Source organism: Hoplias malabaricus, chromosome X2, assembly GCF_029633855.1.
Source record: "Hoplias malabaricus isolate fHopMal1 chromosome X2, fHopMal1.hap1, whole genome shotgun sequence".
NCBI classification, from domain to species: domain Eukaryota; kingdom Metazoa; phylum Chordata; class Actinopteri; order Characiformes; family Erythrinidae; genus Hoplias; species Hoplias malabaricus.
In genome coordinates this window covers 33,862,429-33,878,014 of record NC_089819.1, presented here as the reverse complement: position 1 = coordinate 33,878,014, position 15,586 = coordinate 33,862,429, and the positions used below count along the sequence as shown (strand labels likewise).

Genomic DNA, 15,586 nt, shown 5'->3' with positions numbered 1-15,586 from the left:
TCAGGAGGACCCAGGGTGAGACTGTCACTTCTGGATCCTTCTCCTCCGTTTCTTCTCTTTCTCTCCTTTCCTGCACCTGTATAGAGAAATCTTTACAAACAGCTTTTAGTTCTTCATATAGCTGTCGGTACTCTGCTTGAGGTAGTTTCTGGGGGGACGCAAGCGCACTGGAGGGGCCTTAAAAAGGGATGCCCCTCCCTAATTCAAAAGGATTTAACCCTGTATTTCTGTTCACTGAACTATGGACACTAATTAAAGCAATTGGAAGGGCATCAAGCCAATTCATGCCCGTGGCCAGTTTGATTTTTGCTAATTTAGATTTCAAATTTTAATTCATCCTCTCCACCTGACCTTGTGAGGCAGGATGATACACACAACCATAGCTATGGCGCAGCCCCAACGACTGCTCCACCCACTGCAGTGTTTTACTTGTGAAATGACTCCCGCTATCTGAAAAAATATAAAAAATAAAAAAAAAAAAAAAAATTTCCTAGGAAACCCATGGTCCGTAATCCAACAATTAATCAGAAACTTACAGACTGATTTTACATCTTCCCTCAGAGTGGGGAGTGCCTCTACCCACCCCGAGAATCTATCTACTACGACCAGGAGATATCTATATCTCCTAATGGGGTCAATCATATCTGTGTAATCCATTTGAATCTCATGTCCATGAGAATCTGGCAATGGAAACCTTCCTGGAGCTAGTTTAAATGCTTTTGTTACGTTCTGAGTGTTACAAATCTGACATTTAGTGATGTAATCAACCACTAATGCTGACATGTATGGGTGCCACCATTGTTTTTAATTTTCCAGTGTTTTGTTGTTTTCCTATATGTGCCACTTCTAATGCTGAAATTACTGCTAGCAGTTCTGCCTTCTGCGCCGATGGGTTTTGTTTCACTTCGTCTGCTATAACTGTCTGAAACTCATGTGTTTCCCCCTTCGCTTCCTGAACTACTGCGTATCCTGCTCTGACTTCACCTGTATCTGCCCTGTAACCACACCCATCCGTCCATAAATTCCATGACCCTGGAATGGGTGTGGCTTGTAAGTCTGGTCTTACTTTTCCTTGCCTTTCTACCTGTTCCTCGCACTCATGTGGTGGACCTTCCATCATCCCATCCACCATATTAACTCCTTCGTGTGTAGGTGATGTTGGGTGCAGTCAATGCTTTGTGAATGCGTCTCTGTCTCAATGTAGTGAGTGTGAACATCTGTGAGTTTATGTACGCTACTACTCCGTGTGTGGTTAGAATGCGCAATGGATATCCTGCTACCAAATGTGCTGTTTTCTGAACTAATTTAGTCAGTCCTGCTACATGTCTTGTGCACTGTGGTTGTCTCCTCTCTATAAGGTCCAATGGGACACTTAAATACATTAACACTGCTCTACCTTCCCCCTTTTTCTGAAACAGTACACCATTAATCACAGTGTCTGTTTCAGAAACATCTGTGTAAAAAGGTAATTAATAGTCAAGTCTGGCTAAGTAAACTGCAACTGATAAGGCTTGTTTAACGTCTATAAACGCCTGTACCGACTCCACCGTCCAATTCAGCTTACCAGACAAATTTCTCATCCCTAGCGATTTCACCATGTCCCTAAAAGGTTATGTTCGTCCGACACAGTAATGTATTGTCTGCTGTAGCCAGTCAGTCCTAAAAATGCTAACATGTCTTTCACAGTTTCAGGTTTTTTTTTTTTTTTTTTTTTTTATATTGGGCAATCCAAATTGGTTGTGTAATATTCATACAAAAATAGACAAATGTCTGATTAGTCTATCATACATCATCTGGTCCTGTGGACCACAATGTGTCAGGTAGTGATGCTAATAATACCTCCATCTGTAGATAATCACAGTCCTCACAACCATGGTGTCTAGGCAGCAATTAATGGTGCAATGTGACTAAGATTGGTGAGTTATCAGTGATGTGATATGTCTGTGTGAACTGCGAAAACATGAGACCAAGCAGCTGTGTCCTGACCCAATCCGTGGCCTCATTTGCTCTTTTTACCATAGGGCCCAACTGCTTGGCCTTGTGTCTCTTGATCAAGAGCTAGTGAAATGTGTGGTGATCAACAATGTTGTTGTGGTGCTAGTGAAACAGGAGATGCCACCCCTTCAGGACCCACATAAATCCCTGTGGTGTCAACCGACCACTGTGTACCCTCTAATTCTGTTTGAAAATATTCATAATAAGTTAAATCTCCCCCTACATCATAAAACAGGGTGACATGGAATGGGTCGGGCGGAGGAACGTAGGGTGCCATGGCTGTAATCCAAGTCGACCAGTGGTGGAACAAGGCAATGAGTCGTGGTGACCGGTCCTTCTGTCCAGTCACTAAAGCCCAGGAAATGTCTATCGACTCATCCTGTTGAGGTCTCATCAGGTACATACCGTCAGTGTACCCCACCACTGCCACAGTTTTGTGTCCGTCCAACCACATAAGTGTGATCCCATCTGGTTGGCATAAAATAGCGCTCATCAGATGTGCAGGTAATACTTTATTGATGGCTGACCATGTGACTCCTCTTGTCTACCAGAAAAAAGATTTCGGAGGCCCCCACAGTTAATGACAGCATGGGTTCTGCCCTGGCCCTGCTGTCCTGGTGCTCCTCATGGCCCCGTCAATGTCCACCCCACGGCTCCATGCTGTATTGGCCAGCAGGAAGATGTGATGGCTCCGGTTTTGGTGCCGCCTGTGGTTGTGGTGCCTGTTGTGGATAGCTGGTGTCAGTAGACAGTGGTGCCCTACATTGTGCTGCCCAGTGGTCCAAAGCTCCACATCTTAGACATGCCGCTGTCCGACGGCGGGCCCTGCCCCTCCTCCCACCATTACCACGCCCCCTGCCCCATGAGTAGGGCCGATATGAGAAATATGGACTTGGTCCATAATTATACGGTGGGTTTTGTGGTGGCCCTGATTGAGTAGGCATATATGTGTTTTTGTTCATAAATGTTAGTGGTGATTGCATATGTGGCAGTGCAGTCATAGGCATCATGGTGTCAGACTTTATTTGCTTTTTATTATTATTTATAGATTTCCTGGCTTCTGCTAGTTGAACAATCAGTAGGTCTCTTTGTAACTTAAGTATCTCCTTGTCTTTATTATCTAATTTTTCCTTATGATTGTTCATATAGAAAAGATCATAGTCAAGTTCAGTAAATGTCTCAGCCTTTTTCTCTATTTCAGCTGCTTCCATGGAAGTAGTTGATCTTTTAATACTATTTCTAAAATCCCCAAGTGCTACAGTCACGCCACCTGTCAGACTGTCCAGCTTTCTAATCCAAGCAGCCGCTCCACTACATAAAGGCAGAAGCTGATCGACCAAAGTCTGTGCATCAGTTAATGATAATGGTACATATTTATATGTTCCTGTGCTAGTGGCTACTAATGGAAACATAGTGTCAACGTTAGTGTCAGTCTTATATCTGTCAGGCGGGTGTCGAGGTCCGGTGCTACGTCTCAAAATGTCCGTTTTGTCTGAGGTGTGCATGTCGCATTCTAAAGACTGTTGTTTTAAGTCCAATTGTCTCTGTTCTGCTAGTATGAGTTTTTCCATGGCACGCAATGTTTTGTTCAAATCAGTAATCCGTCTACCACCACGACGTTCATTCGCACTGTCCTCATCATCTGCTATATGTCCGTCATCCTGATCATAGTCAGCCGTTGTGACATGGTCCTCTAAATCTGCTTTAATCCTGATGTTTTGTTTATTTTTACGTGGCATCGAGTTCTTAAATGATGTTGTTAGTGTTTGTTTATTGACAAGACGCAGATTATCCTGTTCTACATGCTTTCCCGTGTCATCAATAATGTCATAACGGTCGGTATTAATATCTGTATGTGTATTTAAAATTGACTCATGTGGCTTTCGCAATTGGAATGGGTCGTCTGTGTGTGCTTTTGTTTGTTTGTCACTTTGAACTGGCTGCTCACAAGCAAAATCCCGACCTCTTGTGTCTGTCTGTACGCTCACTTTGCCGGAATCAACACTGAAAACAGGGAGGATATTATCAACTGGTGGGACATTATCAACTGGTGTGACGTGACCTATGTTATATGGGGGAGGCGGAGCTGTAGGAGCTGTAGGCTCCTCCCCCTTGTGGTTCGTATAGGCGATATTCACTTCCGGCATCTCGGCATTGAGCGTCCGAAGGTGACGGACCTGGTGTTTTCAATACCACGAGCTGCGGAATGAGACTGAGGAACGCCATTTTAAAACAAAGCTCCGCAATGTCCGTTTTAGCTATTTTTAAACTTTTGTTTGCCTTAGGTCTTTGGAAAAGGCTAGCCTTACTAACCTCCACTTCAGCCTGACATAATCTTTCCTCCAGCTCTCTTTTCAACTGATTAATACCGGTATTTAAACAAGTTTTCTCCCCTGTATGTAATTTAGCCCACGTTTCAAATCTCTGTAACACACTTTTGTGCACATTAACCCGCTTTTTCAAATGTATTTGTCCCAGTTTTAATCCCTCAGTTATTATGTCAATTTGTTGTACAAACGGTTTCCATTCCCAATTCCCCACGCCGTAAATGGCGTGTAATTGATTATGTAAGTCTCTAGTAGTAGCCATAATGTCAGTAAGAAGCTGATTAAAAAATTGGACCTTACCTGAAATGGTCTTCGTTCTAGTTCACCCTATAATTGCAAATCAATTATCACCGTTAGGTTTCATCACAATTCAGAGTGAACTAAAACAGTTTCCCAACACCCACGCAAATCGCCCACGCAGCCGCCGCTGCTCTCAGCACAGTCCGCCTCAGTTTATATAAAAGAAAAAGTCCACAGTTTTACAGTCAAGTTTACAAACTCAGCCAATAAAAGCAGAACCTCCTCAACCCTGTGAAGAATTTCACAGATGGATAGAAAACATAAGTTCGTCTTCAAACACAGTATAATATTTAAAAGCAAGTCAAGCCTAATTTACATGAAGTATGAAACCGACCCACGGAGAGAGAGAAAAAAGCTTATTAGTCAGAAGGAAATAACACGCCAATATATGAAACAAAATTTGTAGGAAACGAAAAAGCAAGAAAAGCAGGACTAAGATCTCACAACACAGAATTAAACCAACGACTATATTTTAGGAACAAAACAAATGTCCATAGACACTCAACAGTCCTCAAGCCACAGTGAAATCACAAGATATATTATAGCAAGTGAAAGCAAAATTTAATGAACTAGAGAAATAGCAAGCAGGTTACAAAATATGTTATGATTAACGAAAAATTCAAACCGTGGCAGAAAATAAAATTATTATTATATATATTTTTTTAGACTAATTACCATAGTTAAAAATACTAACTAAACCAGAAAAATAAGATTCTTAGGACAATAAGCAGTAAACAAAATATATTTTATCCACCACCAGCCTAAATTAACAATATCAAAGAAACCAGATTCAAAATTAGAGCAAGTGTTCAATTAACAATTTTCCCTTTAATTCCCATGTTTAAACCTTACAATTACCTCAATATATCCTATTAATAACTCAGCTTTACACCTTGCTCTCCTTTAACCTATTCTCAACCTCTAAAAACGTCTTTCTGGAGCTCATTGTCTATATTTTCTTAATGTGTAGTCTCCAAGAAAGCTCATTTAATTCACTTTATATATTTTACTTTAAAACGTCTTCCGTTCAGGCTCATTGTCATAAATAAACAAACCCCTCATTTTATTGAGGTTCATATTCTTTAAATAACTGTCCTTGAACGAAGCTCATAAATTTATACCATTACAAATTTCTGTCCCTATTAATTTCTAAATCTCTCTTTCTGACACTTTCCGTTCTTTTTAAACACACTCTCTCACTGACACTCTAAAAACAGAGATGTCCTTTCCCCCCTTTTCTCTAAACACACTCACATAAAATTTATGGCTCTTTACAGCACATGGAGGGTTTTCCACACACACACAGTCAAAAACAACCGCAGAAGAAAAGGGGGTTGATCAGTCCCCCACTTTCTCCATTCTCTCCCAAAAAAAAATTCTTTCAGCTGACACACACACACACATACACATACACAGCAAGACACACCTCTATCGCCCTCTAGCGAGCAGAGACATACACAACAGTCATGCAAATAGCCCCAAAAAATAACACAGCCTCTTAGAACATAGAACACACTAATACACAATCAGGTTGCATTAAAATACACTTCAAACCGTGGCGGGAACAACTTCCGCTCTTATTAATACACTTCAAAGGGAACCACCCCTTTCGGACGGCCTTCCCGACCGGGCAATTAACTGGACACCTCGTCAGGTTCCAGTGGAGGACGCCACTACTCAGTTTGAAGATGGGAACCAATCATCCATCTATTCCATATTAAATTCCATTATAAATTACATGATGGGCACAACATCCATCTAAACCATTATAAATTCCATTTTTAATTCCATAACCAAGCAACCCCAAATGTATAAACCAATAACAAATTATAAAAACATAATTAAAATAAATAGATTTGCTCATTACCTCACTCCAGACCGCCTTCAGACCTCCGCACCACTCTGATTTAGAATTTCCAATATGCAGAATTTGAATAAAACAGGGTCTGCTCACCCACCTCAATAAATTGCGGCCGCGAGTGGAAAGGAGTCCGAAGTCGGTCTTGTTCTCACACTTCCGCACGTCCGGGGTCACCAATTGAAGAACCAGGAGAACTAATACATAAGAAACGCAACCTAGCTTATTATCAAATAAATAAATGAACAATTCATAAGAAAAAAAAAATCAATCAGTAATAAATAAATAAAATGAAAATAATAAAAATGATAATAATAATACAGCAGATATAGAACACTGAAGAAACCACATATAGTTGCTGACTAGAGAAATGTAATTATTATTATTCAGATTCAAACATCTGTATTAACAGTTCTTTAACCTTTAACTTTCTGAACATGAATGGAACATTGAACATAAACAGTTATGAACATGGCTTCTTCTGCCTACTTCTTACTGCTAGAGATCTGGCAGCACTTCCTCTTGCAGAGCCTATTTTGAGGAACTCGGAACACTGAGAAGGTGCTTCTCTATTCCGGCGGATCGGAGGGAGAGAGAAGCCCTGGGTTGGGAAGGAGCCACCTCCTGTCTCTCTCTCTCTCCTCACTTCACGTTGTTTACATCAATAGAGGGAAAATTGAATTCGGGCCAAAAGTTTTATTTGAGAGAGAGAGCGCTTTGGATCTCCGTTGACCCGGCTATACAAGCGCTGATGCACAGATCATAGGAGGATAAAAATAATTCAGCAGAAGGTGGGACGTGTAAACCAGAGGGTGGGAAAGTCCCCACCATCCCCACCGGCAAATCGCACCCTGAATATATCCCACCGTGATTGGTAGGTTCGTTCAGCTCCGCACACAACACTGAAAAGTGCCAATCATATCAAACTCGCGCGCTAACATTAAACTTTCATATTAAGGTGGGACCACAAACTATCGTCCTGAGGGCCGCAGTTGGCCCGTGGGCCGCGAGCTTGAGACCCCTGATCTACATACTGTAGAAGTGTACCTGGGAAAGAGAGCTTAGCTAAGTTATCCCTCAGGGCTTTATTGAAAAAAGATGGGGACTCAGCGTATCCTTGTGGGACACGTGTGAATGTGTATGATTTCCCTTAAAAAGCAAACCAAAATTGAGAGTCTTTGTGCACTTTCAGACTGAAAAAAGCATTTGCCAAATCTATCACTGAGAACATGCTCGAGCATGAATAGCCTTGTTTACTGCTTGCAAGTCTTGAACAAAGCACCAAAGCGTTTTCCTGGAGCTGTGGATTTTTTTAAAGGCCAAACTGGAGATCTACATGGTGAGTCCGGGCATTATATAATAATCCCTCTTCCTGGAGCTCCTTTCATAAGACCAACATCATATTTGCCTTTGGACCACAGCCAAGGCTCTATTGCATCTAGAAAATCTGCTTCGTTTGTGATGCTGATTTACTGGGACAAAAGTGACATTTTAGCTTGGGCCGAGAATGACAAATTTACTGTTGTTCTATATGTTTTGGATGTCTCTGGATATTCCTCATTTTCAATTTCACTAAGTTGCCAATCAGTGATTGTTAAACAAGTTAAAATGACATTTGACATGTCTTTCCATTGTTTATTTTTTCCCTTTGCTAAGGAAATGTGAAACCATTGACTCTGATCTGGGGTTAAATTTACTGCACAGCCGGGCCATTGCTCTCCAGCAAATTGGGTGGTTGCAGAGACTAACACATTGTCTCTACCTTGGAACACACATATTTGTTCCATATCAATAAATGGTTTGGGGTGTAAGGCCCCTGTATTTAGAACAGGAATTGTAGCCCCAGCGTCAACTAAAAAAGTAAAAATCTGTAAATCATTTGTCGGCAAGGCAGAGGGTTTTGTTAGAAGCATGTGATAATTTAAAACAATCTTGCCAGTATCCAGATGTGTGTGTGTTCATGCCTCCTCTTCCTCCAACTGTGTGTCTCTTGCCTACTGTTTCTCAGGACAATTAACAGCAATGTGTCCCGTTTCATTACAGTTGTAACACTTGTATTGAGAGAAGTCTCTGAAGCCAGTGCCACCTCTTCCACATCCTCTACCTCTCCCTCGCCGTCTTCCTCTTCTTTTGTCTCCTCTGAAACCAGCTTTTGCCACCTCCAGCACAGCACACTGCAGTTGGTGCTGCTAGTTTTCTCTCTTTTGTTGTCCTGTCTTCATGTTCTCATTCAGTCTTTTATCGACATGCACTGCAAAGGCAAGGACGGTCTGTAGTCTTCCTGTGTCCACTTCCACACAATTATCTCTCACCTTTGTCTGAATGTCGGATTTCAAACCACTTAGGACGCGTTCTTTTAAGTGGCTTTCCCACAGGCTCATGTCGTTTCCGGGATGGTCAGCGGGTTTCTGAAGTCCGGAGTGAGCTCTGTGGATTTGTTCCAGTTCATGTAGATAATCAACGACAGTATGTCCTTCTTTCTGCTTGCACTGAGACAGTTTCAGTCTAACTGGAAATTCTGCTTCGATTCTTGTATGAGGGCAGCCACTGCGACTTGAAAGGGTGATCCAGAGTGCCCCCCATACTGTATGTCTTCAGGAAAAGGAAGATTCTCTTGTACTTTAGTCTATTCCAGTTTCATCTTGTGTGCACATGCCTTTGTCAGTTCATTCACAGAGGGTTTTCACCCATTCACAAAAAGCTTCAGCTTGACTACAAACTTTGGTCCTCCCTCTGAAATCGGTGGGAGATCTTCACATACAGTGTTTGTGTTCTATTGTCCATGGTCTAAAAACATAATCTGCCCCATTAGGTCCCATCACCTGGATACTCTGCATTTGAAGAGAGGTGCTGGGTCCCTCTGGGCTTTCCTAAGGTGGTGCAGTGGGAGGAGGTCTTGCTTCTTTCTTTTTGCTGCCTCTTTCTTCCAGCTCTCTGATTTGCTCCTCCAGGACTTCAGCACATTGCTGTAAATGTTCAAATTCTTCATCCTTTTGCAGTCGGAGGAAGATTCCTCTCGTCTTCATCCCTTTTACCACTTTGGTGTGGGGCTTAGCTTTTGGGGGCCGGGGAGTAGCTGAGGTTAGAGGAGGGTTGATAACGACTTCATTGCCAGCATTCTCTTCTCCCTCTTCTGCTGTTTCATCTGCATCATTATTTGGCTCAGGAGAAGGAGGAGGCCAATCATCCAGGGATTCTTTCTGCAAATTCAAAAACTGACCAGAGATTACTGTTTATTTTTTAGGTGAGGTGTCTGATGTGTGCTTACGTGCCTGGGCCTTTTCCTTATCTGCCTCTTTTTGCGCTGCCTGTCTCCACTTCCCATAAGCATGCCAATTTGGTTTCCATGGGAAATTCTCTGGTCTATTTTTTATTTTGTTACTATTACAATGTTCTTCAGCTTTATCATACCTGCCTTCTTGAGCTTGTAATTGTTGTTTAAAGTTGACCAGTTCATTTATATTTAATGTCCCCTCGGGGGAAAGTGGCAGTATTTTACCCATTCATCTAATTGAACGCAGCTATCTGGTTCCCTTTGTTTCATGCCCTCTATTAATTCACCAAAAGGAGGTTCATTGCAATGCACTATTGGGGCTGGGAAAGGTTTCCCTTTCCCTCCCTTTGAATTACCTTGACCCATTTCTGAGATTCTTGGAGCGACCAAGAATTGAATACCTTCACACAGACAGTATTCTACTGTTGTCACACGTATAAGCTACTTCTGAAATGCAAGATACTCACCAAGGAACTTTGAAAAAAAGTTTTCAACCACCAGGTTCTTTCCCGAATTTCAGCATGTCATGGGAGGTCAGTCTGTGTCCCGTTCCTCAAACAGGTGAGATGGGGTTCAAGGGGTGATCAGTCCCTTTCCACTAGAAACACCTCCACTCCAAAACAGGGTCAAATCCTGCCAACAACACCAAATTGTGGTGGAGAAAATAAATACAAGTATTAAGAATTGAAATCTAACAGAGCATTAGCAATCAGAATGTAGTTTATTAACCTTAAGGTGGTCAACACACAATAGCACAGAGTACTATATGAATGTGGACAAAGAAGATGTTTTCACATAGAGATTATATATGACGTTTATATGTTATAAGCATAAGATAATCACTCTAAGTTTTTGCAAGCTTAGTTTCCTTAGAGACATCTCAGTTTGATATACAAGATGAGGGACAGAATGTTTTGTTCTGATAAAGCACTGACCTCGAAACTGACCTGAAATATACTTAGTTTGTGAGTTCTGTTGAAGATTAGAAATGAATATACAGACAAAACAAGCAGACAGGGTCTTTCAACAGAGACATATAAAATTTCCATTACAGACCAGGTTAGGTTTAAATGAGTCAAGATCCAGAGTTACACCAAGGTGAAATTTCAGATGCAATGAACAGTGAATTCTCAAACAGTCTGTGAGCTCATGTTCACCAGTAGACATCAGGCTGTAGAGCAAGTCAGTCATACTGAGGTTCAAGTGGTGATCCATTATCAATTATACAATGATAAAATGCAGGGATGTGACTGGAAACCTAAGATTCAAACGTGGGAAGATTAGTACATTTTAGCCTGGGGTTGCAGAAACCAATCACATTCCCAAGAAAGCGAGTGAGAAGAGAAGAGGACCCAGCACTGAGCCCTGAGTAGCACTAGTGGAGATGTGGATCCTCTTCATGTTAGCTGATAGAACCGCTCTTCCACATATGATAAGAACCATTTCTTTACAATGCTATTGCTTCCTTCTTTGGAAAGAATGGAAAGGATTGTATTTTGGTTAATTATAGCAAAGGCAGCAGAAAAATCCAGAAGAATGACAATGCAGATGCTCTGGCAGGATGAAGTTTCACTCAGTACTGTAAAAGCAACTTCTATGGGACAGCAATTCTATGGAGCGACACTTGATAGTTAAGGTTGGAAGCATTTAATAACCGTAGGTGCTGTTCAAGATTCCTAGAAGCTTTCATGAGCAGCTAAATCCTAATGTAGATCTTGATACTCAGCTGGATCCAGAGACAGTAAAATTGTTGACATCCCTAAAAGATCTAATGAATTAAATCTAATTTAAGTTTTTATTATTTTAGGTGGTAAAGTTCACTTGGAAGTTTAAGAGTTAAATGGGTCAAGTATCAATTTCTGTTTCTCAGGTGTATAATGTGAGGTGACATACAGGCCAAATTCGCTTAGTCATCAATCAGTATGAAACAGACCACAGAATATAGCAATGAAGTGTAACATAAAAAAATATTTAAGACTGGTCACTTCTTAAATTTAACTGAACATAATTCTCTACGTTTTTAATAAGGGGTGACAAAATACAGTGCTTCAAATATTTTCCACCAAAAACGGATATATATTTATGAATATTATGAAAAGTATAAATGCATAAACAGATTTATTATAGCAAGTTTTATATAGTAGGAGAACTGATCATCTTGCCAATTAATCATAGCTGTTCCTCTGAAAATGTAAATTTTAATCAGTCAAAGATTTAATGAATAATGATTGCAATGTATAAACTCTGATTTATAGATTCTTGTACTTTCAGGGTAAACTCTCTGGTTTGTGTGGAAACTTTGATTTAAAAACTGTGAATGAAATGAAGACACCAGACAACATGGATTCAGCAACACCATTGGAGTTTGGGAACAGCTGGACAGCAGCCAGTGTAAGTTAAACAAACACTCAGTTGCAAATATAATGTTACCTTTCCATGCAAATGTTGTAATAAACACTGTTTTGTCACAAGAAAGTAGATAAAAGTAGATAAAGCCTGCCTGCTAATTGCTAAATATAATTGGTGATGTAAAGACAATATGTTATTTGTTCTATTTGATATGATTTCATAAATGATATGTAGGGGCCTCTGGATTCATCCATTAAATGGTAATTAGAAATCCTAAGAATTACTTCTTATGCCATCCTTCAAGACTGTTAGGTAATACTCTCAGCAGCACCCAAACTCTTTCTGAAGGAGAAGATCTCAGTGTTAATAGATCTGGAACATTAGGGATTACCTCAACCACCACTAATTGCAGCATCCACTTGGATGGTATGATGGCACCCAATCAATCCCAGTACCCTTACCACACAATTATTAGTTAGAGAGGAGTCTAGAGGGAATTACTGTTGCACTGTCCATTAAACTATCATTCAGGCTACCAGATAGAATTTATAGTAATTGTAAACCACACTGTCACGCCCTTGTCCTGTTGTGTCTGTTTTCCCCACCATGTGCTAAGTGAGTGTTTGTTTTTGTTCATGTCTCTGCCCTAGTCCCGCCTTTCTTCCTCCTCCTCGTCAGTGTTATTTGTAATCCTGCCCCTTCGTTATCTTTTCCAGGTGTCCTTTGTCTGTGTTATGTATATAAGTTCCCATGTGTCACTTGCTGTTTGTCAGTCATTTGTTTCCTATGTGATGTTGCCCAGTCTAGTCTGTCTGTTTTTGCTATTACTCGTTTCGTTTCCTATCATCATGCTGCCCAGTCTAGTATGTCCCTGCTGTTCCTTGTTTCGTTTTCTCTGTTGTTATTTCCCCTGTTGTTGTTTTTACTCTGTCCAGTCTCTGTTGTTTTGTCTTGTTTGGTCCTTGTTTTAGTTTGCTCTCCACCTTCGTTTTGTGTTACCCTAGTCTGTCTTTGTTTTGTTATTTATTGTTTTATAAAGTCTGTGTTTTAACAAGTGCGTCCGCCTCCGTCAGTCTGCCCCATGATCCTGACACACACCTTTTATGCTTTTAATTAAAAAATAAACTGGCTATATTTAAAGGTCAATGTATATATAATATATCAAAAAAGGATTCTGAAAAACATGTAATTTAAAACTTAAAAAAAAAATTTTTTTTAATGTAATGTAAAAACATGTAAACATTAAATAAACCAGTATTCAGAAATAATGTGCTTGGTTTTTACATCTAGGAAGTGGTCTCAGTGATGGAAGCCAACTTTTCCCTTGCAGATGAGCTCATTCTAAATTGAGCTTACTTTGTGTTAAGAATACCTGTATTCATTTCTAAATCCTGTTTGCAAAACCAGCGTGAATTTTAATTGTGTTATCTTTTTATGAGGCTTCAGACAGGCCCAACAACTTATGCAATGTCCCTATTATTGAGAGGTTTGTCCTTGCTTATGCTACATTCATCTATGGCCAGATGTCTGGGAAACCATAATAGGCCTTGCTTCAGTTTTCTAGGTGGTTTGCCATCCAAGTAGCAGATGTACAAGAATTAATATTCTTGAGCTTTCATTTTGATTCTTGGAGGAAAAAAATGCTAGCCTTCACCTTTCTACAATGGTATCACCAACCTAGCTAGCAAGTGGAATTGGCAAGGGCTAAGTAACTTAACATATAGTTTCATTTTAAATGTATTTAAAATATATTTTAATAAAGGTATTTTGAAACCGTCTGTGTGTGCGCACTCACTTGCACATTCATGTCTTTAGTGTGTTAACAGTCCTGACATAAGACACCCATGCAGTTTGAATCCTCTGCATGAACCCATTGCTAAGAGGCAATGTTTAATTCTGCTCAGCGAAATGTTTCAAGTCTGTCACCCAGTGGTGAGTGTATGAATTGTAGTCATGTAGTTATGAGATTTAACTGTACTTTAAATTTACTGAAGTTCTTGAAATACGCCTAATATGTGTTATGTTCTGTAGGTGGATGTCACATGGTTCTATATGAACTGCCTGGCAGACACATGTGTCTGTAGCCGTGGTGGAGATTGTGAGTGCTTCTGTACAAGTTTGGCAGCATATGCTCAACACTGCTGCCATCAGGGAATAATTATTGATTGGCGCTCCCCCTCACTCTGCCGTGAGTAACTGTAAAAGGGATCTGATTTTGTGGTCTAACTCATATACAATTACTAGAAATACTAATGGTTTTCCTAAAATTAGTTTTCCAAAATAAAACAGACTATAATTATTAAAGGGCAGATATAAGATGTAAATATAAGCGTATCTCAATATTAATAAAGTAGCACAAAAGGCAGAACTTTCCAGAATGCCTAACAGTTGTGTTTCTATTAATTACCTCAATGTTTTATTAAAAAAAGAAATAGGTTTCTTGCCCTATAAACTGTCACAAATTATCTTTATCAATGGGAGTTTTGCATATATTTGTTCTGTATACCATCAGAAATTTATTACATATCTTTGCATATGTTTTGGTTGTCTGCCTCATTGTTCTCTTTGGAACTGCTACAATAATGACATTTACTGGTTAGAGAGTGATGAAGGAAAATACTTGTTTATAGAAGGAGTTAATTACAGATCTAAGAATAAAAATAGCCGCAAGCGGCGATTATAGGGGGCCAAGCAAGACATGGCATTACTTGGCACCATGGGTTTCACTGCAACTCTTTTTGCTTTAACTGATTTTTTTTCTGATTTGGATACACCTGTGAAATTTTCAACATGTGACATTTTGCATTGAAAATGCTTCAGTTCAGCACATCACCCAGCTGCTGGATTTGAACCCAAGACCATTCAGTTACAAAGCCACCTGCTATCAGGTAGCATTACTTGCATGCTTGGCGTTTCACTTCATTCATTATACTATTAAAATTTTGAATCAATATGTAGTCATGCATGAATATATTTATCATTTCAGAGTAGCAATTTTTGAAGTAATTCCATCAAAATGTACTTCATTCATGTTCAATTTGTGACACTTTTTCATTGCACTCTTTTAATGTTGGGATGAATAAGGATTCATGCATGAAACGCACCAAACTAAACAGCCAGAGGATTCAAACCACTGACTAGAGGCATTCAAAGTAAATCACTAAAAGCTTGCACCACAGCCTTTCTCAATCATTCATTACACTGTTTGGCACTGAATATCAGTAAGGAATCAAGCACAAATTCAGTTATTGTTTAAGATTTTGCAATTCCTATAAGCATTGGAAGTATTTTGATTCTAACACCTTCCTGTAACGTACTCTACATATAACACTCTCACGGAAACCTAATTTTTCAATCACTGTGGCCCAGCTCAGGATTCAAACCCTGAACCCATGGGTCAGGAGGAAGTTGCTCTGAGGTTAAGCCACAAGTGACTTCTGCAGAGCCCCATTTTGAGCATCTTGAAAGGGTGGAGTAATATGG

The 15,586-nt window shown here is 40.1% G+C and overlaps 1 protein-coding gene across 1 annotated transcript in view; it reads left to right on the top strand.

Moving 5' to 3' along the window:
* Nucleotides 1-15,586, top strand: part of LOC136676794 (otogelin-like) — a 474,914-nt gene that overhangs the window by 297,005 nt on the left and 162,323 nt on the right. The window contains exons 28-30 of the mRNA XM_066654019.1: nt 12,026-12,145; nt 13,919-14,035; nt 14,135-14,291. Coding sequence (XP_066510116.1) covers nt 12,026-12,145; nt 13,919-14,035; nt 14,135-14,291 — 394 coding nt within the window. The remainder of the gene's footprint in view (nt 1-12,025; nt 12,146-13,918; nt 14,036-14,134; nt 14,292-15,586) is intronic.